Source organism: Calliopsis andreniformis, chromosome 6 (genome assembly GCF_051401765.1).
Source record: "Calliopsis andreniformis isolate RMS-2024a chromosome 6, iyCalAndr_principal, whole genome shotgun sequence".
NCBI classification, from domain to species: Eukaryota; Metazoa; Arthropoda; class Insecta; order Hymenoptera; family Andrenidae; genus Calliopsis; species Calliopsis andreniformis.
This window is the reverse complement of record NC_135067.1, coordinates 10,338,636-10,365,936: the sequence shown is the minus strand read 5'-3', so window position 1 is coordinate 10,365,936 and position 27,301 is coordinate 10,338,636. Positions and strand designations below refer to the sequence as shown.

Below are 27,301 nucleotides of genomic sequence, written 5' to 3'. Positions count from 1 at the left end.
ATTATCTTATGTCATGAAACAATCAAGATAGAATGACTAAAAACGTGAATATTAACGTTTATGATAATTCATGAATCATGTCATCGCAATTGCTTGAACACAGAAATTCTCAGATTTCCTTAAACCAATCAGAATTAAGATTTATAGATTGCTCTAAATTACTCTGCCTCCAAATTACCATTATATAACAGTACGCCTAATCAACAATAGTGATTTCAAAATTCATAAACTATCATTAGTTATCCATCACTGGTAACAGAGGATCTAAGAATACAGTATCTCTTTAAAAATACCGATTACCTAACTTTTACATGACTCTCCACGAATCTTGATCAGGAATCGTAAATTCCGTCCCAAATCTCTAAGCATTAGCATAATGTCTAACAATTTATGAACCATTTCTCAGCAAACCAATTCACATATACCCCCAGATCAATTACGATAACGTTTTTACTAACTTTTGCTGCGATAACTCAAGCCATCAAGAACCCTGTGTAGATTCAGACAGGCCAGCGCTTGGTAGCCCATAGACATCTTTAAATTACCGTGTTGTGCCAATAGCCAGCAACAGATCTCCGCGAAAGCTGCCATTAACGGGGCACAGATTTTCCGCGGTGAAACGTGCGCAGAAATAAGTGCAACTCGGGGCAATCAATTACACCGTTGCTCCAGAAATGATCCCTGGCGAGACTGTGTTTGCATAGACCCGCGGTGAGGTGGGACGGGAGCGTGGTAAATTAACGCGGAACCGTCTCTGCCTGTTTCCGTTCTAATTGTAACAACAACGAAATTGCCGACGAAATGGCAGTAACTAGATCGCGAGGGTTAATTTATCGAGGTGATTAAACGTTCGTGGAACGTTTTCCTCGAGGACCAAACAGCGAAGACTTAGGCGAAGCCACCTGTTGCGCAATGGTATCGCTGATTGGCAACGTGGAATCTTTATTTTTGTTTAGCCAGTTGCAATGTGGCATTAAGAAAGTCTACCTCGGTGGTGTCACTGATTGATGATCGTGCGAAGACAATCTAGCAGCGCTGTTAAGGAGATCCAAACTGTTTCGTGTGGAGGATCCGCGAAATAATTGAGGCGTAAGAGTAGTATATTCCATGTGCATTATATGGGGATAGTCGATTGCTTTGAGTACTGTGGCATGGTAGTTCTTAGTTGAACACTTTTGGATTTTGAAGGGTAGACTTTTTTAAGGTATGTTATAGATCCTTGTAAAATTAATAAAGGTAGCTTGATTACAATAAAAGCAGCTTTGTTAAATCTATAAAGTCGACTCTTATTAATTCTATTAAATTCAGGCATATTAGACTACTTTTGCAAATTTTACAAGAGACTTCAGTAACTTAAACTCAACATTTCTTTTCGTGATATTTGAATGAAAGTCACTTCCTGTAAATATATTTTTTATGTAGGTACTCAATTTTGCAGTCGTTTGGGATCTGGTAATCAAAGCAGACCTGGGAACATATAAACAGGTGTTTCTATTAATTAAGGACAATTAACTGAAATAACATTGAGTCTTAATCTGTTTCCTCACACAAGTTGATTTTCTGAGATCTCCTTTAAATCAAATAGCACAATGGCTTTCTAGTAATACTCATGATTTCTCTATAGCTTTGCAATTTTTTCAATCTTGATAAACGATTCAATTCCTAAAAAAGAGAACACACATTTAATGCTCTCTATCAATTAGAAACGATCAAGCGATCCTGTGTCCTCAGTTTACATCGTGAAATGTCTGGTTAAATGCCAGACGTCCCGTGACGATCGCAAATGTGTACGAAGGAAATGCTGTTGCAGTTTTCCTCGCGACATCTTTATTACCTTACTTCGAGCGTAAAGTCGAGTCGCCGCAATAGAACGAAGTCATGTGTGTTAGAATTCAATAGAATCAGTCACACTCAATTTTCGAAAAGTTTTATATATAATCACAGCTTTCCCCCTATGATATAGTTTCTTCCAAAATTTTGCATACGTCTTGAGAATCTGGTATATGTTAAGGAAATGCAAAAATACTTTCTGATATTGTATGCTGTGATTTCTGAGATTTTCTTGTAAATGGATTTATCTCATTGTTAAAATACTTATACCCTTAGCTAGTCTGCAAGGCTTAGTCACTGTCTGCATATTTATAAGAATACTGCTGTCTGGAAAAAATCTTTGGAATGCTCGTAACTGTAACAGTGATTTGAACGTTAGTCATTCACGATCGCCATAGATCGCTTTCTAACGCGTTCTTTCATGGTAATTTCGACGTAAAGACTCGGCTGCATAATCTGTTGGTATTGGCTTGGTAATAACGAGGAACGCTTTTCATTAATGAAAATCGATTCTGCATCAGTGGATCATTCGATAATTCAATAGACGATTCACTGTGTGAACCGGTTCCACCAGTGTGGTCTGCTGGAGAAAGGGACTCATTGATGGAGCGAACAATAAATTATTGTGTCGAATTCAACGTGCAAGTCGAAAAGCTGCATAATGGTATTTATGCTATCTCTTCGATTACGTGGCTCATTGTGTCCCACACAACTGTAAAAAGAAAGAACGTTCGTATAATCTATGGTAAATTGCCATTAACCAGTTTATAGAATTTCACCACAATAAAGAATTGGGATTTTACACCAAGTGTACATATAATTTAGAAACGTTACTGAAAGAATAAATAAGTATACACGTTTGGAGTGAAAGGTTGAAGAGACAATTCGATTCGATTAACATGCTAACTCGATTTAAAGGTGCATGTTTCTTCCGAGGTAGCGCTTTAACATTCTTTGCCCGTATAAATGTAAATATTTCCCCATAAGAGTACATACCTGTAACAAATAATGGAACAATAACAATTACTTTATGTTCCATTAACTTGCTACCTGACATCTAATAGGAAATGCAGGAAAACTAATTTCATTAGGTGCTTGTTGAAACAAAGTAAAACAAATCCATTAAATCTAAATTACAAATGCTTTAACTATTCTTAGTAATACTTTTTATTTGGTAAAAAAATATTAATTCATTCTTACTAAAATATTAGAAGCGTAAAAAGTGAGAAGATAGTTCAAAATACTATTTATAAAATAGTTTGTCTAGTTAAACCAATTAACACAGTATAATTAATACAATAAATTTGAGAGATTTTAACATGACTATCTAAGCAGTGAAATTTGTATAATTAGATTTTTTACGAGACAATTTATTCCTATAAAAGCATAATCCAAAACGGATAATAAATCAAGAAAACTTTCTTATACTTTCTGTCGCTCTGATTCGATTAACGTCAGCTCAGTCGATTTGTACCATAACTCCAATTTCTATTCAACCATGTGAAAGGGCAAGTATCGTTAAGGCGAAAATACATCAAAGAGGATCGTTTCCTCGTTTCCTTGTCGATTTCATTCCCCGTTCTTATAGGCGCGAAGCGTTTCAATAATCGTTAATAAAAAGGCGAACCAAACATGGTGCAACAGAAAGGTGCGCAAGAGAAATGCACCCAGAAAAAAGTCTTCCCCATGATTCGATTGATCTTGTTCACTGGTGGATCGCATTCAACGTTTCCTAATGCTCCTCGATCGTTCCGCTGCTTTCATTCGCACACGTGCTACATGCAGGCAGAAATCCATCGCCTTTTAATTCGCTTCGCATGCACTTTACGTCGGAAGAAAGCGAGCAATTCGGTTCAAAATCAACTGCGATTGGTGCACGACGAGATTATTATCGTTATTTAGAGATCCTAGGTTCAGGCGAGGCGTATCCTGATGGGGAGAATTGGATCGACGAGGAAGCGTATATACTTCTAGTTTTGGATAGTTACTCACGATTAACTTCTATGGTCTGTAGAGTTCTTATTTTTATTAAGCCATTTCCATTCCTACAATTTCGTCACTATTTTGGTCTGCTGGAATTCGTAAGTCCCTGTACGCCTTATATGGTACGTGGAAAAGTGATGCTGTAAAACGAAATTATTTCTTTCACTTCGACCACCTTTTGTGTGATTTGGGGAAAACTAAATGATTTGTGGGTGGTCTGTTCATGATTTTATTGTCTAATTTCCTAGTGAAGAACAAAACTTTCTTTCTCTTTAGAGATTTCCTCTAGTTTTCTCATTCTTCTTCAGTCATTTTTTTTGCTTCTTCCACTTTTCTTTCAAGATCATTTTCGTTTACATTTCTTCTATTGTTTTGATTCTTCTACTGTCATTTTTTCCCTTCTTCCATCTTTTTCCAAGATAACTTTTATTCCTTGATAATATCTTGTGGAATGTATAGTTAATACTGTGTCCACTTCCTGAAATGTGTATTACCAGTGGACTGCTTTCATCATGGAAAACTTAGAAAACGGCAGCAAGGTTTATCAAATGGCCCCGTGATTTTTGCCTTTTCACGGTTAACGATCTTACGCGCGCGATTATCGACCTTTCGAAAGAATGCAGACATTTGAACGAGTGGTTATCGAAAATGAAAGCTGACTGGTCGCCTGGTTGTCCAGCAACTATCGCTGCTGGCGGTTCTCGTCTTATTGGCAAGTCTGTCGCGTGATAGACGAAGTTTCTCGGTTTCGATTCGGAAACTGACTTTATGTAACCCGCCGTAAAATGTCAACGGTTTGTTGCTACTTCTCTTCTAAAGTCGCTGTACAGTAAATTTATTATTACGAGAACATAGTAATGTATCTGTTAATAAAATTAAATTACTGAAATTAATTAGAGTTCTCAAAGCAACGTTCATAAATTACTAAAAGTATATTCTTCAAAGTCGATCGATATTTTGTTCGTATTTACAAGGCTCCAAAAAGTTTGGACCAAAATATCTTGGCTGGAACGTTGTCTTCGGGGAAATTACGTAAGACATGGGAACTGGATTTCTCGAGCGACAAAAGGAAACAAAAAGGAAACACGTTGCAGTAGCGAGAGCATATATTAGTGCGATTGAAATACATAATATGCAAATGTTCTAGTTCGAAAAATGTTGTCGGTTTGCTTTGCTTTTCTGAACGCCCGACCATCGTAATCTACTTTCGCGTCTTAGATAATACGCTGGAAAATATCTCGAGTAAGTTTGTCGTTCCTTATATTATCCGGAAGTGATCGTTCGATTTGGTATCGATTACCAATTGAAACGATAGCAAAGATTTCACATTTCCTCCACTTAGGAGCACAATTTCAAGAAGGTGAATTGCTCCATTTTTGAATTAGGAAAATGATAATAGAGATTCTATTATTGTCCATTTTTGTAAGAACCGAAATTTTGTTGAATTCTAGCCTGAATGGAATTTTTCTTTGAAAATGAGACATTAAATGGGGGAACATTGGTTGTAAGAGATAGGAATGATGATTTGAAACTTTGTTAGCATAACATTATTCGAGTTGGTTGAGAATACCTGAATAATAACTAAAGAGTGAAACTGAAGCAATTATATTTCAAATGAGGAAACATAGATGCGCTAGGTTAACTCAGTTATTAATATACATTAAGACCCTAGTCACGCGAGCTCTAAATTCACTTTTTATCACATTTTAATGATCTACGTCTTCTTCTATAATAAACTTTTCTTTTAGCTTTTGAGTCAAATAATAGTGTTTCCTAAATATTGTTAACTAAAAATAAATTTTGAAATATCAAAAGCTCGAAAATAAACTTAATAAGAAAATAACACAGAATTGCCACAGAAAACAAAAAGAAAAGTTGACTCATAATTTTGGAAAAATCCACTCCAAAAACAGAAACACTTAAAATATCAGCTGCTAAAAAGTGTCCACTATATTCAAAGCAACTACAGGGTCCACTAACTGTTCCCATACAATTTATTATTTAATCATTTTCACTGATAAACAGAAAGAAATTCGAGTTCAGGATTCCTAACGTCGCTTCAACTTTCCCCAATTTTTTCGCCAACACAACAAGAAAGTTATTGCTTTTTTCCCCCAGCCCTTTCTTGCTCTATCGACACCATCGATCCATGAGCTCTCTAACGATAATCGATACCCCAGTTACGCAAGCCCGTTTTTACAGCATGAAATGCATTGTGAGACTTTCCCAAATGTGTCGTATTACGGAAAGAGCATTGCCACTGGCAGCTGCGTTTCCCACTGTTCTTTCCTTCTTTCTTTCCACCCTGAAACCGCAGTTTGAAGGTTTCGTTTGATCCGTTAGCGGTATTTGCTACCCTACTGGCAATTATATAAATATCCGAGGCGAGAGGGATTTCCAGTCACATTATCCGCTGTTTTGTCCCATCTTGCCGCGAGTGCATCGCGTGCAACCAGAATTATGTAAAATACGTCCTTACGGAACGTATGCGACTGACGTGAGAAACATTTCTGTGGTTTCACGTTCTTAAGCTTCGGATGTAAGGATCGGGTAGTATCAGAATTTCGTTCGGGTTTCTGCCGAGTCATGTGCTGAAGGAACGAGATAAGCGACATCCAAACAGTGGGAAGATAAAAAGAGAATGTGATGAGAAAACATCCATTTTAATTTTGAAAGTCTTCCCTGAGCAGTTTTTATTCGTGGATAAGCGGAAGTTATTTTAGTTTCGACTGCTCAAAGTGGTTCAATTGTGGAAACTAATTCGTTAGGTCCAATATGAGGGGAAACAATTTTTAAGTGGCATCCTGTAGAAAATATATTTTTGATTTATGAGTTTCTGAAGATTCTCTAATTACGCTGTATAGATAATTGATCTGTGGATTAAGATAATATGTTGTATTTTTGTTTTTCTATGGCAAGGAGAATTGTAAACCATACAAAGAGGGGTGTTTATTTTTTTAATTTCATTTTTGAAGCTGCTTATGTTATGTAACAAAAAATAACGTAGCTTATGATATTAATAAATATTGGTATTCAAAGGAATCACAAGCATATCAGTAAACCTAATCGAAGAAAAAATCAAACATGATTATGAATCATTCTTCACGAATTTAACTTCCATTTCACTGAAATCAATCAATAAGCATGGCACACTAATTGTTGCACAATTATTATACAACATCTAGGTTAATGTCTTTCGTCGAAAATGTTTTTGCAATACGACGTCTACGTATCTCCCTAGAATTTCTAGCAACAGGCGTGCTAATAATCATTCAGACGTGTAATTTTTGCAATCACCAACCCATTTTACAAGCTAATTTCCTTCTGAGAGTGATGTTCTGGTAAAATTGCTAATGTAAATTTAAAAGTGGTCCGTAGGCAGTGTATTGTGTTGGAAGGTAGAAATATAGTTAAAATTATTGATGTAATCTGTAGTGGACACGACTCCCTTTATATCGAGTTGCGTGGGTGTCTACCATTTTGTAACACTGTGTAACTATACGAAAAACAACGGTAGAATACGTTGTTTGCAGTCGCAGAGTGAAATTTACAGATTCGTGTAATTTAATGTTCAGTGTTTCGCTTGGTTGTTTTACGATCGGGATTGACGAAGACGTTTTTTTCGAAAAGGAGAAAGTGCCGCCATAATGGTGATCATTTGAACATGTCTTTGGATTTTAGACGAAATTGTCGTTTAAATAAAGCGGAAGCTGACTTTGGAAAAAAAACTATGGCTCAGAATACAGAAAAAATAATTTTTTTTTAACGAACTGTATAACACTCTCAGTAACTATCTATGTATATATATGTAAAAAAATTACATTCTATTTTCCTCGGTAACAGAATGTTAATACACACCTATTACCTTATAAGTACCTGCAATATTTACATAATTCATGAATTAAACTTTCATTCATATTTTAACATTAATTTACAAATATTTGCATCTAACTAAAATTTTTATACTTTTACTGGCAAAAACATAGCAGTTTTTGTTTTCACTTATTTCTTCAGTTCAGTGGGATGCAGTTTTAGTAATCTATTAAATTTCTTAATAACCGAATGCTTTGTTCCTTTTCTAAAGCAGAGATTACAAAACATTTGAATATTACCTATTTCTATGCATCTAGAAACTCGTTGCACGTGTTTCTATCCCCTTTCCCTCCTTATGCATCGAGTGCATCGAAATGCAACCGCGATAGTTCTCGCGACACTTCTAACGAATTCTAATGAATTCCTTGAAAGTGTCCTAGCAAAGGTGTTACAAAGGCAGAGATTTATCACCTGTACGATTTTCGCGTGAACATCGCTGAATAAGTTTACGGTGGTCGGTGGAACACGTTGTCAACTAAATAGTTCAGCCATTTGAATGGGAGTAAAATACCTCTGTAAGAAACGTTATTACAAGTAATTGTTTTGCAAGATGGAAAGTGTAAATAAGTTTATTTATCACGCCGCGGCTAGAAAATTGACATTTCACGGAACCTTGCTGTAGATTTCGCAACGATCCCGTAATATTTAGTCCGATACGTTAAAGAGTTGCGTTAAATACAAATAATGTTACTTTCAGATCGTGCGATATGAATTTCTTTGTCTCGAAAGAATTGAATCATTTCTATTAATTTTGTTGCTCGAGAGCAGTGAAGATGAAAGTAATAATTTTCAATGAGAACTTAGAATAATATACCACTTATAATATCCATAATATACAGTACCTACTTATGGAAATAAAAATTTGAAAATCTGATAATTTCACAAATTAGAGAATAGTGTCAGACACTTGGATATTTAATATCTGAATATTATTTCTTAAATTTTTAGGAATAGTAATTTAAGGCTCATGAGAATATAGAAAATTAAAAAATGTATGAATTTGTTGCTTACGACATTTAGAAATTTCTTATAGTAATGTAAATCATTTTGAACAGTATCTTACAACTATCAGTGCTACAGCAGGATATGTAAATAAAGACCCTACATCACAGTGGTCAAATTGAACTCGATAACAAAAGCAGTAACCAGTTGGGATCATTTTTTAACTTTATTTTACAGCTCATTGTTGTCCCGTCACCGTTAATATGCTCCTAATTGCAAACGGAATTATAACGCCACGGTGGAATATTTCATCCATTTCTTTGTATGATAATAAACCAGTCCAGGGAGTTTCGCTGCTGAAAACGTGTCACTCGAATTCCTCCTTTCAAAGCGCATTTTGAAAGGGTAATAAGGCACGCGAGTGAGCCATAAGGGGGTATCGCATAGCGATCAACAAATCGGCCATTTAAGCGCGATCGAATAGGGAATGGAGATTTGTTTTGTATGTGTAACAATTTACATAATCTAAACGGCAATCGTTGAGACTTATTCAGTCTGTTAACGCAAAACGAAAGATGAAAGCCATTGCTATAGAATCGTTAATTTTTTTTGGCTACTTTTCATACATGGTCAACATAATTGCATAAAGAACATTTTGCGGAAATAGCTACCTGCTTTTGTTATTATGCGCTGTGATTCCTTTCATTTGTGGTCCTCTGTGTTTCTTACATAATATCTATTATTTATAATGAAGGTGATGGAAATAAAAATTGATCGAATATGAAATTTTTTCTGCATGGAGAATGCTGTATTTTTATTGCAGGTACGAAGTATAAATTATTTGAATAATTTAATTCTTGTATTTTTTCTGGAATTTATATTTGAATTATTTTTGAAGCAACATTGATCTACTTTTATTTCAGTCGTACTTGGAACCTTGGCAGTTGTACATATTGCCAGATGATTTAAAAATCGTTAACCTTTACCACACAGATCTAAGAGATATTTCATTTATACCAATGCATTTATTCTGTTTGGAATCATGATGGAGCACTTTGAAAGATATCTACTTTGTATTAAAGCGAATCTCCGTTCTCTTCCTCGGATCTGTGTCGTCCCGTGTTTGCGATACAACTCCATTTGCCTCGGGCCAGAGCGTTATGCTTCAATTCGGAACGATTTTATGGAAAGTGAAAGCAAACGCAACATCGCTACGAGTGATCAATTAATCTTTGTCTAAATCATCGGATTCCCACGATGTTACTGAATAAAACCTCATTTTAGAATCGATAACTTTCATTTTTCTATTGACGATCATTCGTTCCGCAGATATCGATTTCAATGGTCATTATGCATTAAATATTCCTGGGAATAGAATTTTACGGGTATAAAAATGATACTTCGCTTTCAGCGGTTATGAGAAATCTTATGTCTTTTCTACCAGATGTTTAATGGAAGTTTTAATGGAGCTTTTTAAAATTAAAAGAATTTCTTTAGGATGAAAATTTTAATAAGAAATGAAAATTTGGTGAAAATTAGAGATTGCAATATTGAAAATTAAAATAATTGTGTGTGTCTCAAACATATCAAGTAAACACTAAACATTCTAAAACTAAAATATTGTCTTCTATATCTACAATATTTCTATAGAAAACAATATGTCTCCTCTTTCACTAAAAAAGTTAAGTATCTAGTAAGTTGTGCAAATTGCAAAAAAACTGAAGTCCGCTCAAGAATCATCCAGGCAATCGAAAAATGACATAATTTTCAAACACTACAATTATGTAAATCAATCATATACGATTCACCTTCAAGTTTCTTAAATACAATTTAGGTAAGCACATATTCATCCTGCATGATTACCAATTGTACGATCATTAACCACAAAACCAATTCCTCTGACACGTCATAATCAAGCTCCTTTCTTTGAAACAGGAGTTCATTAAAAAGTGAGAATCGATCGTAATGAACCGTCGAAGGTGTGCACGTCTAAAGTTTTCTGTAATATGGATGAAACAATTTCTCATGAAAATCGACAGCCGTTCGTTCACGACCTGGGCACACGTATAATCTTCATCCACGCGATCTATCCCGCTTTCTTGCCGATCTTGCGTAACCCTTGGCTAATTATCGCTCCGACGATCGACTCTGGCAATAATAAACGCGCTGTTACCTAATCGACGAGCATCGCGATGAATCCTCGGCCGAAAAACGAAGCGCTTCGAGCAGCGTAACACGATCAAAAGTCGGATGCGTAGCTGTCCTCTGCGACGAGGAACACCTGTTACGTTTGACGATTAACGAGCATCGCCTTTTTGTTATCGACCGACGAAATCATCGGTATGATCGCGAAGGTAAACGAGGAATCGTGATCGGACCTATGAATCCATAAATCACGGTGAAGCGCGGATCAAGAGCCGAGATCGAGGCTGCGGGGAATGGATGATTCTGGAGCGTGGAATGAATGGATCGTGATACAGAAACTGATTCTTTGATTTTGCAGGAGTTTCTGCAGGAATTAGTAACTTTTTTTTTAGATGAGATTTGGAGATTCGTTTTACGTGGGAGACGGAATTGTAGAAACTTTTTAGGGAAGTTGTTTCTTGTGGAGGATGTACAGAGGGACTTTTTGAGTATCTGTTTACCTTTCGTTTTGAGAAAAAGTAACTTTTTTAATAAGAAGAGGAGTCTATAGAAATAACGATGGAGGAGTAGTTAGTATCTATAATAAATTATTTAAAAATATTTTAAAATTACTTTAGTTCAATTTTATAAATTTCTATTTACTATAGAGAAACATGCATCAATCTGAATCTGTCTCCATAAAATTTCATAAAAATCTCATAGATCATTCTCTCCAGAAGAATAAAAAAGTCACAAACTTTTTTAATTTCATTTCTTGCTCCAAATTATCATAGTAGACCATTGCATTGCCTCGATATTGCACATATTTCCAGTTTCTCGTGTTACAACCTTACAAATACTACTCTTCTTTTGCATTTAGTCCAAGCGAACGAGTACTCTTTCTCCCCCTACCTTCATAAAAATTCAATGATTATAAACGAAAACAATCAACAACTGAATAAAAGAATGCTCGTGTCGCTTCAATTTTGTTGAAAATGGGGGAAGAAAGAAAAACATTTGCTCGCTTGGTTTAAACGAATCGTATGTCACACTTTTATAGTCACTGCACTATTAAAATTGAGTGAAAGCAAAACATATGTTCCAATTCGTAAAAGTAAAAAAATTCTCAGTAGAATTCGCATCCAGAGACTGGACGCCTCAAGAAGGAAAGGAAGGGTGAGGGAATGCAGCAAGGATCTAGATCATCGACGAGGCCGCGGGCAATATCCGGTCGATCGATCTAGAGCCGGAAACAGGCGCCGTTCTCCCCACACGGTGGCAATTGTGTAACGTAACACATTCGACTGTCTCGTCGGGAAAATCGTTTTCTTGGAAATGAAGAAGCGAGCTGCGAGTTCGTGACTCGCCGCGAAAGGGAATAAACTCGCGCGTGGCCGATCGAACTCGATCACTTTAGAAAGTCGAGGATGCGCCTCGTTGTGCTCCTTTTAGGCAGGCTTTAAATCCGTCCGAGGAGGAATAAATTCTTGACGACGTTGCCTTGACATCTGATGACGTGGAGACACGAAGAATTTAACAGAGGGATAAAATGGCGACCCTGGCTGCCAAACTTAATTTCTTGCCTTGGAAGTTTGGCAGTAAAAATATCACTAAAAATTCACCTTTAGTGAACCTGTACTGTGCAATCGTTCTACTACTTTCGTCTGTTCTTAGCTGTGCTTTTATTATACTTACTTTTATTTATGTAGCACTTATTTTGTTTAATATAGGTGTACATACCTTATTGTATTTCGTACTTAATGTTACTTCGTTTCTAAATTATTCCTCACTTTGTAATATGCTCTAACAATCACATTATTTTCATCTACAATAGTCATTTCTGGTAACGAAAATGTAGTTAATGCAATGCCTGAAAATTCATTTAAAAAACGACTTATTAAAACAATTGTTTGATCAATTTTAACATAATTTCAATGTTTCCAAGTTTTGTAATATTATATCCCCATGAGTTTTATAAAATAAGGGGTTTATAAATATTTCTAGAATTTATCAAAATAATTATTATGTTATTCTTCTCACTTCTGAAAAGATTAACAGGAAATGAAAAATCTGAGTATTTTATTTGAAAAAATTATCTTTTGGTTTTTAAATATGAAAGAAGCTTAATACTTATTGGGGTTGTTCCAAAAAATTCCTTGTAATTCGTAACAGTTAAGGAATGCAGGTGACCAAAAGAGGCTGTACATATACAAATTTATAGACAGGACCGATGTTGTCCACTTGTTGCTCCTTGGTTACCATGCAGACGTCCTTGGATTTTCTACTTTCGAAATAAAAAAGGATCGCCAAAAGTTTAACATATGCTAAACGAGCGTTCCATGCATGATTTGGAATTCACTTTCCTTCTTACCGTGGAATTAGAACTCCGACCGTGGAAATGGCTGAATAGAATCAAGTAAATCGAGCGTAACAATGACACGCTTCGAAACGATTACGAAATTTTATAGATTTTTATCATGCACCTATTAAAAAAGAGATAAAAATTTCTGAGAGAAAAGGAGCAGAATCCATCTAAACAAGATGTGAATTATTCTTCCCACTTCCTCCTCATTAATATTTTCAATTATTTATAATCTTTTGAAATATTTAGTTGACCTTCTCTTAAAGATTGACTTATATGTCTTTATAACCTTAACATACAATATTTTTTTAAAAGAAATATCGAAGCTCTCATAGCAAAATTTTTTAAACACTTCTATGAAAAGTATTTTAATCTACTAATCATTGGAACAGTGTAGTTCTTCGATTCATTAAATTTCGTTGAAGTAGAATGTCCCATCTGCTATGTGTTACATTACACTGTTAGTTCAGTGAAAAGGGGCACTGTTAAGCAGACATATGGGAAGTTAGCGCTTAGGTTCCATCGAGCACGTACGCCATTTTGAGGGTCAATTAGCAATTCTGTAAAAATCACTGAATAATTGTGAAGCAGCTGGGAAAAGGCGTGGCATCGATCGTTTCTAAAGTGTATAACGTTCACGATACGGAATCGGGGAAAGTCGTTCGCCATGGAAACGAGTCACGGCCGATGTGCCGGTTTTACGTAAGGTGAAAATCGTCTTTAAGGCGAAGGAGCGCCGCTGCGGATGCAGAAGAGAGAAAGAAACGGAACAACGGTGCATACGACCTTCTCCTCTTTGCCAATCGAATTCTTTGCAGAAGTGAAAAACTTCGCCCTCTACTGAAGGCAATGTAACAACATTTTTTTGCACTTATTCTACAATTATCTAATTTTATTTCCTGATTCGAATCTTGAAAATTTTCAAGTAAAAATAAGGATATAGGACCTGTTGATTCGTTCTTGACAGCTGTTTGCTTAACTAGAATTTATAATTACATATTGGGATATACATATATGTATAGTGAACCAAATAAGAATTCTACTGCATATTACTAATTTATTTCTTAAATATCAATAATTATTATATTTATATAGTAGAACTTATTTTGCAAAGTCTTTCATATTTTATATAAGATATGTGTAATGAACTGCCATGGTAAAAATATTAAAGATACATATTAATTCTCTTTTTTTAACAGATACATGTAGAGAGAAATTTTATTCCATTTGTTCGATGTATTTTTCAATGAAGAATGATTAGTAATTGGCTGTGTTATAAATTACATCATTTTTACGCATTTACGAAGCGTAGATTCTTAGCCACTTGTTCTGGGCTTGAAGCACGTTCGTTCGCGACAAGTATTCGAAGTTACGGTACAAAAGACGAAAGACTATATCTCATTACGAATTGCACGCACGTTGGTCGCGGCCGTGTTCCTCGGATTTCGTATTCACGCCGATGTTCTCTTGATCGGGGCAAAGAGAGGGAACGTTTTCTTGATGTGTCACCAGAAACAGAGTACCACTGGATACTTTAACTGGCGTGTCATTATTATTTAGTCCAATGAAACTCGATCAGCGACTTACCTTCATTGTCATTTTTCGTAACAGTAAAATTATGAAGATCGTGACAATGGATCTATAATTTGCATTAGCTTTAACTAATATGAATTCCTAGAAATCGTCTTAACAGGCGTTGAAGTCTCCATTGTGAGTCTTTAACTTAAATACGTTTAGTACTCTTAGAGCTGCTTTTAAAATTGTGGACTAGCTCTATTTTTTAATTTAACTACTACTATGCTTTTATTTTCGGTAATTTTCGATTATTTTGTTAGTTTATTGATTTTTATACTCAGTATTTAGGCTTGAAGAAGTAAAATTCATTAACTAATAGTGAAAGATTGTTGTACCAGTAGACGAATATGTAGAAGCTATTTACTGCAAGAAACTTTGGCACATTGAGTCTCAAAATCATTGTTTAAGTACACTTTATTATTTAAGGAACATATTTTCCAACAAAATTCTCCATTTCTCTAATAATAGACGAATAGTACAATAAAAACTGAGAAACTTTGCATCCAAAACTGTACTATATTGAAATCAAAAAATCCACAAAAAGCATCTAGCCTCAACTCCATTCAAAATCAATCCGAATTAAAAAAAATGTTCGCCATGCAGAGAAATGCATCGCATAAAGACTGCAACTTCACCTACTTACACCAAGCACTGACAGAATCCAAGCTCAAAAGAAGGGCACCAAACAGCCCCAGAGCTGGAACACACCTAGAGCAACGGGTGAGAAAGCACCCTTCGCGTAAAGGCTTCCCGTGGCACCACCTGCCGTCGCATTGCAGCCTCGCCTGCTTGGTGCACTTGAAGTGCAGCCTACCGCCCGGGGCGATGCAGTTTCTGCGTGCGTTCGAACGGCAGCGTGAAGAAATGGCGCTGTTTGGGGTAATTGGGCCGAAGTTTCGGCGAATTAAGGCCGTCGAGGAAGGAAGGAAGCCTTGAAGAGCGGAGGAAGCACGGAAACGGGGAAAAGGAGCCCGTTGTGCCAGAAATAATTCTCGTTCGCCGTTTCTGCCCGCAGAGAGAGCACCGTTACGCGCTCGACCTGAATTATTTCCGCAGCAACGCGACCATTGTGCCCCGAACGATGGTTTCGAGTGCGCTGACACATGCCCCGATTTTATCGATCATTTTTTATTGACGAAAAAATTGTTGGGATGGTGGGCTAGTCGTTCTACCATCGCTTGGTAGAATCCACTGGAAGAGTCAGCTGCGCGTTATGTAGAATTCTTCACGTTGCTTAAAAGAGTTAGTAAAATAATAGCGTGAAATGGGGATTAAGAAGTGAAATGAATTGAGCATTAAAATGGAAAATTAATTGTATAGGAACGCCTCGATTAACAGGCTTAATAGAGATTCCAAGTGGAAACACCTATCTGATGGCTAACTTTATCTTTTACGGTAGATTACTATTACGTTATAGCCCAAGGAGCAATCGATGGTTTATTCTGTTTTTATTTCCGCGGCGTTGAGGAACAGTAATTCTCAATAAAGAGACTATTAATAATTTAGACTCACTTGATCCAGATTCTATGGTATTATGAAGTTTAAGTTTATTGTGCTTACAGAGTGATTTCCAAATTTCTCAATAAATACGTCCCCTTGCTTTGAAAACAGATTATCTGTTTAAATATAATAAAATAAATTCATATAAGTAGATGTACTACTCATAATATTTTTTAAATCATATAAAGGATAATAGCTTCTTTATTAGATATTTTCAATTATCTTCGAACTAAATCAGTTTTAATTTAAAACATCGCTGCGTATGGTAGAACCGCTTCTAGCAGTAATAACATATATCATTTTCTTCTTCACTTCTATAAAAACAAAATTGGATGGATTCTTTTATTTTCTGAGAAGAGAAAGGAATCACCAGTGGAAGAATCTTGTCCTGTTTCAAAGTTGTAGTTGTAACACAAGTTATAGTTTACATTTACCTCTTACTGTACCCAGGGTGGATACTCTTTCACAGAAGATTCTATTGCTCATTTCCTGAACACCCGATATGTTATAGTAACTCTATCGCGAATGAAACGGCTGTAAACTACCATTAATCTATCGTGCGGTTAAGTACACATCGTTAATGCGAAGTCGAAGACGAACGCCTGGAATTCTCTGAGGCGCTCCGAGCAGGAATCCGTCTTCTGCTGGCTCGAGACTTCAGATCAAATATTGACGACACCCAGAAGGCACCAACGCGCGCTTCAAAGCTCCTGACCAGCTTCAAGAGAGAATAGGTAAAGTCTCTGACGGACAGAGACGTGTTTGCTCGCCTCGCAGATTCCTCTACGCCTCCGCGCGACTTGTTAGCTGAAATTAGCATCGCTTAGCGTTCCATTATTTCCCTCGTCTTCCCTGTTTCGCGAAAAATGCGGATTCTCTGATCGTTCCACTACTTTTGGACCTCAAACACTTCATAAACTTCACTCGTTTAATAAATTATTTCAAACCAACTGAACATACTTGCCTTTTAAATTAACTCTTTACTATTCTCAGGTTGACATTGTTCAGATTGAAATTTGTTATTCTAGTAAGCTAATATTTTGTGGCTAAAGGATGCTGCAAAATGTTGTAAATGATTTACAAAAAGGTACTTCACAAATCTCTTTGTCTGAGGAATTTTTCTGAAACTTTTGAATGAAACGTCAAGGTATAATTTTATTAAAGAATATTAAGTGTTCATATTTTATTCTTCGTGGATCTTTTATCCTGTAATGATCAGTAACATCTATTTTGGTTTCAGGTTGAAGGAATTGATCAGCTGGTAGCCATGAACCTCGCGCTGCATGGATTTTTGTTGCAGGGTAAGTCCTCCGTTAACATTCCTATTACTATTCAAAGCACGGTACTGAACACCCTTATAAAGCGAGTTTATGTTCTTCTATATGTATGGGCGGAGCGGTTCTACGCACTAGCTTATTTTATTCTTAACAATTCTGGGCAATATTTCATCCCCCTCGCGACACGTGCAAGCGCTATCGTTCTATACATATGCCTCGAGCAAAATAAAAGAATGCAATATGGTGCATCGCGTGAACAATGCACCACGAAGAAATATGCACTTCGGTTCTTGGGGGTTGACCTAACTCAACTTCGGTCATTGCGTAGAAGGTCCTCGAATGACGAAGAGGGAACGAAACAATGCACCAAAGAAGTGCATACAGCGTGCAGCGAAACTTCGATATAGTCTTGCAGAGAAGTAAACGTGTGAAAATTGATGTCGAAGTTGGGAATATAATGAAAATTTGTGAATAAGTAATTAATGAAGTGAAGAATTGGGGATACTAAGTTTGGTAATAATTTATGACACTTATATTTTTGGGTATCTATTTCTTGAGTTTTTAGTATTGAAAATAATTGAAAAAATAATGACGAGTAATTTTGAACTAAATTTTCCATTTCTTAATGGAATTTGAGTAAATCTTTAAAAATTCCTTAAAGTATTCGTGCGTTCTTGAAATAGAAATTATATTGGCTTAAATTCCAGCTTCAGATTTTTCATCATTTCTTAAATGCGCAATCGAGGTATTGCGAAAAATAAAATAGTTTAATTAGTTTCTGCAATGATACTGATGTGTGGTAATCAGTCAGATTAGACAGAATTAGTTCCAGCAATTCGAAATAAAACACTTGTTATACAATATAAAACAAGTTTACGATCACTAAATCACGCTACTTATGCATTACTGCCAACAAAACGAAAATAACGAATCTAGATTACTTTTTTCGGAATAATCTTTCTACCTCGGACTCTAGATTTAATCAAACAGGTCCTAAGAAGCGAAATACATGTTAATTATAAAATACAGTGACTTGTAGCGCCTCATTATTGCGTAACAAATAAAAATGAGCGCTACCAGAAGCAGTTTTACGAAAGTTCTTTTACTGAGGTCTAGAAGTCGTAACATTCTTTATACCTTTTTATAATTCGCTGGTGAAACTCTTTTTGCATTTACAATTGCTATTTTGCCATGTCGTTACGTTAATATCACTCTACATTTTATGAAGTGTAAAATTATGCTAAATTATACTTGCTTGTTAATATCATTCAATATTCGTCGAAATATGAACTTTTACTTCTGCAATAACAAGTACATTAAAATTAGCCAAAAATGTCAACAATTAACACTTCAAAAGAGGAGGTCCCCTTTAAAAGGAATATCCTTTTTAACTTAACAAGAAGGAAAGGATTGTAGTAATTAATAGAAAGCATTGAGCAATTAAGTCTACTTGGAAGAAATTGCACGCATCATTTGCAATTCTCTCCCCGTGTAAATCTTCTCCTCCCACAGGCCTTATTCATTCGCGATTCTTGCATCGTGCACAGCGCATGGTCTCTGTTTATGCTCATGTAGGAAACATTTGTACTCGACACTAAAACCTAGTTAACGTTACAGTATGCAAATGCGGGAAATAAACTAAATAGATAGCAACTATAATAGAGATTTTTCTGTCACACCTTTACTCGACGAACTATAAGAAATTGAAAGGTAGTGCAAGGTGCAGATGCATGGTGCACTATATGCAAGCTATATATTATATATACCAACATAAAATCCTCCATAATTGTGCATAACATTATCAAACCACGTAGCTATTTCTGGAGCACTCTGTACATTCTAACTTAACCCTTCATGAACATACTTAATTTTCGCATCATTCGTGGGCACAGTTGGTCCATCCTGTCCACATCTATTTTTTCACTGTTCTAAGCCTTCAAAAAATCTGAAAAAATTCTGAGATACTTACTGAAGTCTCTACTTTAATATAACATCTGATTAATTACGAAAAATAAAATCTCAGATGAGGTTTACAAAAAAATCAGAATTCACTGTTACCAAGATGGACCCAATGTGTCTATGAAGGGCTAGACATTCACCTTGGAACGAAGTGGAATTTATACTCTGCTATATAAAGCCTCACTTAATCCTCACGAAAGGAAAAAAGGCACAATTTATATTTCGATACCGCGACGTGGGTTAGGGATTTCCTCCGAGCGCGAGCCTCAAACGAGGATTCACCGCGCGTGGTCTACAATAAAATCGCAAACAAGTGAATGCACGAGCGTCCCACGTGCCCCGACCGCGATGCATAAGTTTCACGGACGGATGTCCCACGAGTCTGCATTCCATTGACCAGCCTCGGCCGACGCAGCTTCCATTTCGTTTCCACGTGAACGTAAACATATGCGAACGACGCTCGCCCGAAGGTGGATCACACGTTTCGATGGGCCTTGGCTGGTGGTCCAGACGCGCGGGACCATTCGCGCGCATACAACGGGTCTAATGAATACAAATCTCCCCATTCGTGGCGCGACTGCGCTCGTAAACTAGTAATGGGCCTCAATTTACGAGGAAAAATTCGTGCCGCTTCGAATATAACAAACTCGAAGATTTTAGAGGCTCTTTTTCGTCTCGAAAGCCTTGGCGCGACGCCTTCGCAATGTTTATGGGCCTTTAAATTTGTTAAACGCTCGAAAGAAATATATACGGCGTGAATATTCTTTATTTCGCCGATAAACACTTATCTGAATGGGGAAGCAATCAATTTTTTGTAGAGCAGCTCTATGAAAATTTTTCTAAGCCTCTTGAGCGGATCGACTTTTTCCACGTACAGGTAGGATAAGAGTCTCGAGAGTGTTCTGTTCACGCCTTTAAAGAAACGATCACGCGAGCCGTGATAGTTTTATTCATCGCAGAATTTATCGTTCACATGTAATCCCGCGCTAATTATCGAACTTTGCGCTTAAATAAAATGAGTTCCACGATGTCGACGGTCGAATCTATTTTTTCGTTCACTTTCTCCGCGTCGTTACGGCTTGATTGCAGTACGCGCAGCTGCAGAAAATCGAGCGAGCCTCCCGTTGCATTATGCAGCCGTGACTTTCGTCTATCCGTCCCGACGGTCTGTTCTGGCTTAATTAGCCTGCCCGTATTATGCATTTTAATTCATCATTTCCGTACTTTTACTGTGCCTCGCGGGAGCGGATTAACAAAGCCGTAAGGATTTCGAGCTATCTTCAGCGTAACACTGTCGTGGACCAAATTTAACGCACAACTACTTTCATTTGAACTTTAGTTTCATTTTCGTGCCACCTGAAAGGTTCTTTCAGTGAGATTCATGAAACTTTAATTCGTATAATTATATCAGTTAGTTGCTGTTATGTCGCTGTGGAGTTTACTATTATTATTCTTAGGGTACTTGCTAAGAGAGAAGATAAAGCTTGAGTCACTTATTTGGCTTGGATTTTGCATACAGTTTTTTTAATAAAAAATTGACTTACATAAAAATTTTATCTTCTTCTGTCTTATTATATAAAGCACAGAGATGTCTTAAAAATGTCTTAAAGGTATCCAGTAATGTCCTAAAAATGTGCAAAAGAAGTCTTTGAAATATCCAAAGTTACAAATCAGCATCTTTATGATGTCTTAAAAGACCCTCATAAGATGTTTTAAAGACAATCAAATTACGTCTGTAAGGTGTTTAGACAAATAATGAACGTCTTTAAGACATTTCATGGACGTAAATTCCAGATGTCTCTAAGACGTACGCTGTCGGATATTTTTACGACGTCCAAACTATGTTGCAAGACGTTCAGACATAAAATGGCCAGACGTCGTATACTACCAAAGCATACAATTTTAAATAATATAAATTTTGCAAGTACTTAAATTCAGTAATTTGAAATTTGAAACTAAATTGAGAAATCGATTCGACAAATATCGCAACGCTTCAAATTAAAATAAAATAAAATCGCTAAGTAAGTTTCGATGCAAATTTTCGAATTCGCTAATCAGATTGCAATCAACACATGGTAAAGTGTCCAATGAGAAACGTTTCTAAGTGTAATGAAATTTCAAATAGAATGCGCAAATAATTTACAAACTTACAAATTTGCCAAACAGACTGCAAGTCACTAATGCAATCTGGCAAGGTATAATGACAATTTCAAACCTGTCAAGACGACAGCAAACACAGTAATAAAGAGACCGAGGGGCTACGCGGACAAAATCGTAAATTGTAGGACAGGTTCGCGAACAGTGTCGCAAATGAATCATCGGCAAATGCGTTTACAATGCGCGGGCGTGCATCGTCGTCGCGTCGCCACTCATGGAAAGGAACACCGTTGCTCGGCAGCTTGTCGTGGCCGAACCGAGGAAAGTTTTGCCCGATGGTGAACGAACGAGGTTGCGTGGCTCGCCTCGAAGCGTGAAATATGCGGAAGAATATTTTGGAATAGATCCACAAGCTGCAGGCCGCGTTTCCGCGTTTCAATTAAAACGAAAGGGAATTGGGTTCGTATTGGCGAAATGAAATTTTGTTGCTATTGTTATCGTTGGTGAAACTGCCCAATAGCACTAGGAACCTTCCTTGTTGAAGTGCTGTGGCAGTTGCTTCAAGTTATTTCTACGTATCGAATTTTGCAGATGTGAAAGGTATGCTTGTGCTTTTATTGAAAGGTTGAGAAATTTAGAAATTTTTTTACTGGTTCAGAAAATACAATGTAGAGTTGTGGCTGAAATTATGAGCTAATATGTGTAGATATTTGTGGAAATAGGTTGACATCTTCATATCCGACACGTTTTATCCTTCAGCCTTTTGGCCATATTTTCCCTCTGATACATTTATCTTTCTTTCTTCGAGAAGAAAACAGAAATGAACAAATGCATAAAAAGATTTCATAGATTTGAAAATTAGAAATTTGAATATGTGGAAATTTAAGAATTTGAACATTTCATGTTACTCGTGTTAGAAAGATAGTAATGGAGTCCTTGAAGGACTCCACCTTGATACACTAAGAAGGTTGAAAGAAATACATGACACCTTTCATCAAATTTAAAGGATAATTCTTTAAGAATTATTTCTTTTTAAGAAGAAAAAAGCAAATCCACCAGCTGTAAAAATTACAGCTCGACGCGTCAATAAGAACACTACTGTTGAACGAAGCTTCGCCTGCCTATACAAAGTATGTAGGGCAATACAAAAATGATCCAACCGTTATGTCACGTTGCAGTGACATTACCTCGTGCTTGTTATGCAATTGCGTGTACATTAGCCGAAAGGTCGTCGAAAATACTAACTAACCATGTTGATCCTAGAGCTGCAACAGCAGCACGTCTAGAAAGTCCTGAAATTGTCCAGTCGTGTGCTATAAATAACCAGCTCTCTATAGCGAATTTTGCATAACGCTCCCGATAACGTTTAACAGCTGGCTGAACGAAATAATTAACTTTCGCTTTATGCGCCACAGTGAAAAAGTTCGAAGCGTTAATCATAATTTACCACACGCGACGTGACCCATTATGATAATCCTATCACAATGAGGCATTGATTGCGCGAGGCAGTGATAGGGTAATGGGAAATCAAATGAAATTGATCGTTCTAGAGGATCAGACTGTTCAGAATAATTAAGCAACTATCTGCTCAGGTGGCCAGATCAGTTATCAAGGTGAATGATATGAGAACGTTGTTAACACTTCAAGTAAGTTTGTATGTAATCATTCAGTAGAGGAAGTGGGTTTCCTATTTACTTTGAAAGTTATCAGAAACACAAATACAAGAAACTTGTAAATTATTACGCTTGGAGAATACCACATTGTTTTTAAAAATGTTGACTTAGAATTCATGTAGATATATAAATCTTGTTTAATCAAGTGCTCCATTCATCATCACTAATAATTACCTAAAAATAATCCCTGGAGGATGACCTCTGTACATTGTAAAAATTCCCACCTTTTTATGTGTCATCAATAAATACACATAGTATGCCCTGTGTCACATTTCTATATTAAAAAATTTCTCCTCATTTTTCTAATAATACCTACTCATAACTGTACCACTTCTCTAGCTGAAAATGTTCCACTTGCGAAGACTTAACAATGTTAACCTAACATCAACTTAAACAAAAATCGATCTCTTTAAATAAACGCTAAGATATAAAAAACTTAAAAAACAAAATTGTCAGATTTTTATACCTTTAACTACTCTGACCACAAATTAGCTAAATCTTTGATTACCCAATTACAGCTATTCCTGAATCACTCTTGAACACATCTAAAGTCTAAGCTAGAATTTTCCTCCACCTACTAGCATTCTTTCTCAAGATGATTCATCTCGGAAAGTCCATGAAAAACTGGCGTGCTGGGAGTGCTGAAATCGCGGTAAAAGTTGACCAGCGTGGCGAGCTGCAGCGAAAGTGTCGATAGGAAACCCAAACTGCCCGACCCGATGGAAAAACGTTCCTAGAGGAGGGAAGTGCGTGAGGAGGCGTTATTCCTTACCAATTATTCGGCAATGGTGAGAGAGTGAAATTAAGATCGTGACTGACTAACACGTGTCTTACGTGACATCGGCACCAGCTAGAGACACGCTTCGAAAGGTCTAACCGCATCCTTGCGCCGCGGTTACGCGGTTACGTAAGGGGAAAAGTCAGACGTAGCCAGGCTGCTCTGGTCAGAGGAGGACGGACAGAGGGTAGGGACACGAGGAAAGCGGAGAAAAACGCGGGAAGCCAGACAGGATTCCAGAAAATCTGTGTCTGTTGGTGGAAAAGTAAGCGTCGAGATCTGTGTCATGTTCTGCTTGGGATTTCAGCTCAAAGTGGTTTCTAAGGAAACAGGAGTACCTTCGTGGTGGATATTGGAGATTATTTTGAATCAGACATGCCATGTTTACTGTGGGATCTGAAGCTTGAATCGAGCTTCGATTAGGATTGAGTTATACATTTGTATTAGGTTTGAGTTAAATATTATTCGTTACTAAATTTAGTAAAATTAACTCTCAACTGCAGACACGTAGTTCTAAGGTACAAAGACTTTGTTTAAAACCTACTAATATTAAATACTTTTAAAATTAATATGGCGATAATCGAAATATAGAAAGGAAGTATGACACATATTCCCAACTTTTATTATAAAATCTTTGATATGTAAAAGACACTAATAAAACAAATATATCGCGTGGAGTATACTAGAGTCCCTGTTAATAGTTAAAGGTTAAAACACTTTCCAGTTAATACTAATCCGTCATCAACCTTGGTTACTTCACTCCTCTGTTTTGTTCGCGAAGTTATAAATACCCCTGCAATGTCATTGAATTCCTCATTCATCCTGGAGCCTTCGAAGGGTGAGGATCGACAGGACTATACCCTAGGAGGCTCCTTCGACCCCTGGTCATGACCCATGGTTCATTCTCGGTCTTCTCAGTATTTGACCGCCTCTGACCACTGGTCAATCTTGGCCAATGACCAGAACTAACCAGTGACGAGTTTCCACCGGTTATCAGCGCTGTCTGCTAGTGAGTACTAACACTTGCTCAGTCCACTTTCATCTGTCATACATAGGTATTGATATTTTCTAGATCATATATAGAGACTATGCATGAAATGATAACGTTTTATTCGTTAAAGGTTTTAAATGACGAATTTAAATTCGTGTTTCGCGTTTTGAGGTTTATACTTTTAATAGTGATCTTAAGCTTCAGTCTGAATATCTAAAATGTTATACCAGATAGAAGTTTTTTATTTTCATGTTTCTTAAAATTTGTTTATCATACCTTTTTTAAAGCTATGGGTCTGAGAACGCGTTAACACAAAACTTTATGCTCATAGGTACAGTACGTCTCTCCACACGAAGTTAGGCTTTAAAGTATTGGATTGATGCATATTAAATTGTCGACTGCAAATCTTGTGGTATTTCTCTATTTTTAGAGAAAGACGCTAGTTAAACTGGGTAATGTTACTATTTAACGTTAACATTTACTGACTCTTACTAGAAAGTACTATGTACTAGATGATACAGCAGTCAAAATGATTGTTACGTTCATTTATCACCTATTCTTTCAATAACTAAATATAGTCTGTCACTTCGTTGACTTCAGAAACGCAAGTAAATAAACATTTCATCATTAGTCAGTTTTAACGTCAAACAGACAAGCTGAAATCAGGATTCTCTTAACACAATTTCCTCTTCGACACAGCAATTTCATCTTTCTTCACAGCAAATTCACAGACAAATTATTAGGAAGTGGTCATATCGATCAATAATATCTCAGAAAGTGTCTACTAAAAACATCAGAGTTAAGCGGTACAAGCCTGATCGCCCAATAATAAATTATATAAATTATATAAATTACATTCCCCTTGGTAAAACCTTGATAATTTCGATCGACTTGCTGGGAAAGCTCGCGGTATCGAGCTGCAATCATTCGCAGTGGGAGCACGTCTAATAAACGCCTGCTGTATCCGAAGGAACGCAAGCGCTGCCTCCACTTCCGGTTCGGCCCCGGACGAGCCGCTCTCGTGCCGCGTTTCCGTGGATTTCTGGATTACGTGGCTTAGTGCGTGCGGGTTCATTATGCTCAGGAAAGCAAGAAAGAGGCGAGAACGGAGTCATTGCTATTCGAGGGCCGCTGCAGGAAACGGAAGTTCTCGATTATCCACGAGACACAAGAGGTATTCTCGGATCGCGGCGCGTTTCGTGCGACGGAACCTCCGTCGACATGAAAATCCCCTTAGGAATGATAAATTAACCGAAAATTATAGGAAGGTTGAATCTACTTGGGCATTACACTTACACGCATTTCAATGAGGACGTGACACTTGCAAGGACTTCTCAAGATTAGAATTTTAATTTTTTAAGAAGAATGGTGTAAAGTCTCATGTGGCATAGAAATGTCTTAGAAACGTCTTAAAAACATACACTGAAATTCAAAGACGTCTCTGGAACGTCTGATGTTAGAGAACAATATGTCTTTAGGATGTCTTAAAAGACATTCATAAGAGCGTAAGTCTTTAAAATGTCTTATAGACGTAAATTCCGCAACTCTTTAAGATGTACACTGTTGGACATTTTCAGAACGTCCAAATTATGTCGTAAGACATTCAGGCACAAAATGGACAAAAAATAGACATCTTCAAGACGTCATGTGTTATCTAGATTAATATACCTTACTTATTAAATAAAGAAATAATTTCTAATTTATTTGTAATTTTTACCATATATTCATGATTTAACAGGAGTATCTAGTGGTTCATTTAATTAAAATATTCTAAAATATTCTTGGTGTTAGCAGTAACTTTGTTGGATGAAACATCGATGTGGGTGGTAAATTCTTTATTCCTTCCAATTGGATTACGTCTTCGGGATGATATGTAATTTTCATTTGACGTTTCTGACACGTGTCGTCGGTGTTCACGCACGTACACAAACACGTGTATACGTGATAGTACGACGAGACACGAGGGAGTTTCATTGAGGAGCAGAAATGTGAATGAGCGAAGGAAACGGACGTCGTTCACAATAATGTCACTTGTAAACTGTGTTCATTGCTATAAAAAAAAATGGAGGAAATTCCTTAGCTTGGTGTAAATGATACATTAAACGTTAAGAAAAAATAATTCTAAACTAATAACAAATGTCACTTTTTGTAATTTGTGGAAAACAATATTTCCAGGCTAATATTTTGGCAATTAATTCGATTTCTAACACTTTGATATTTATGTGTGCTCTGTCATTACTATGAAAGAAAAAAGTTCTTCTCACTTTGTCCTCCCAAGCAAAAATCGTTTCTCCTGACAAGTGTTCCATTTGATCGTTTTTGCATAGATTTGGATAA

At 36.6% G+C, this 27,301-nt stretch overlaps 1 protein-coding gene across 1 annotated transcript in view; it reads left to right on the top strand.

Annotated features, from left to right (window-relative positions):
- The window catches only part of LOC143180304 (uncharacterized), a 46,830-nt gene that overhangs the window by 1,763 nt on the left and 17,766 nt on the right, over nt 1–27,301 (top strand). The window contains exon 2 of the mRNA XM_076379934.1: nt 17,430–17,490. Coding sequence (XP_076236049.1) covers nt 17,457–17,490 — 34 coding nt within the window. The 5' untranslated portion in view covers nt 17,430–17,456. The remainder of the gene's footprint in view (nt 1–17,429; nt 17,491–27,301) is intronic.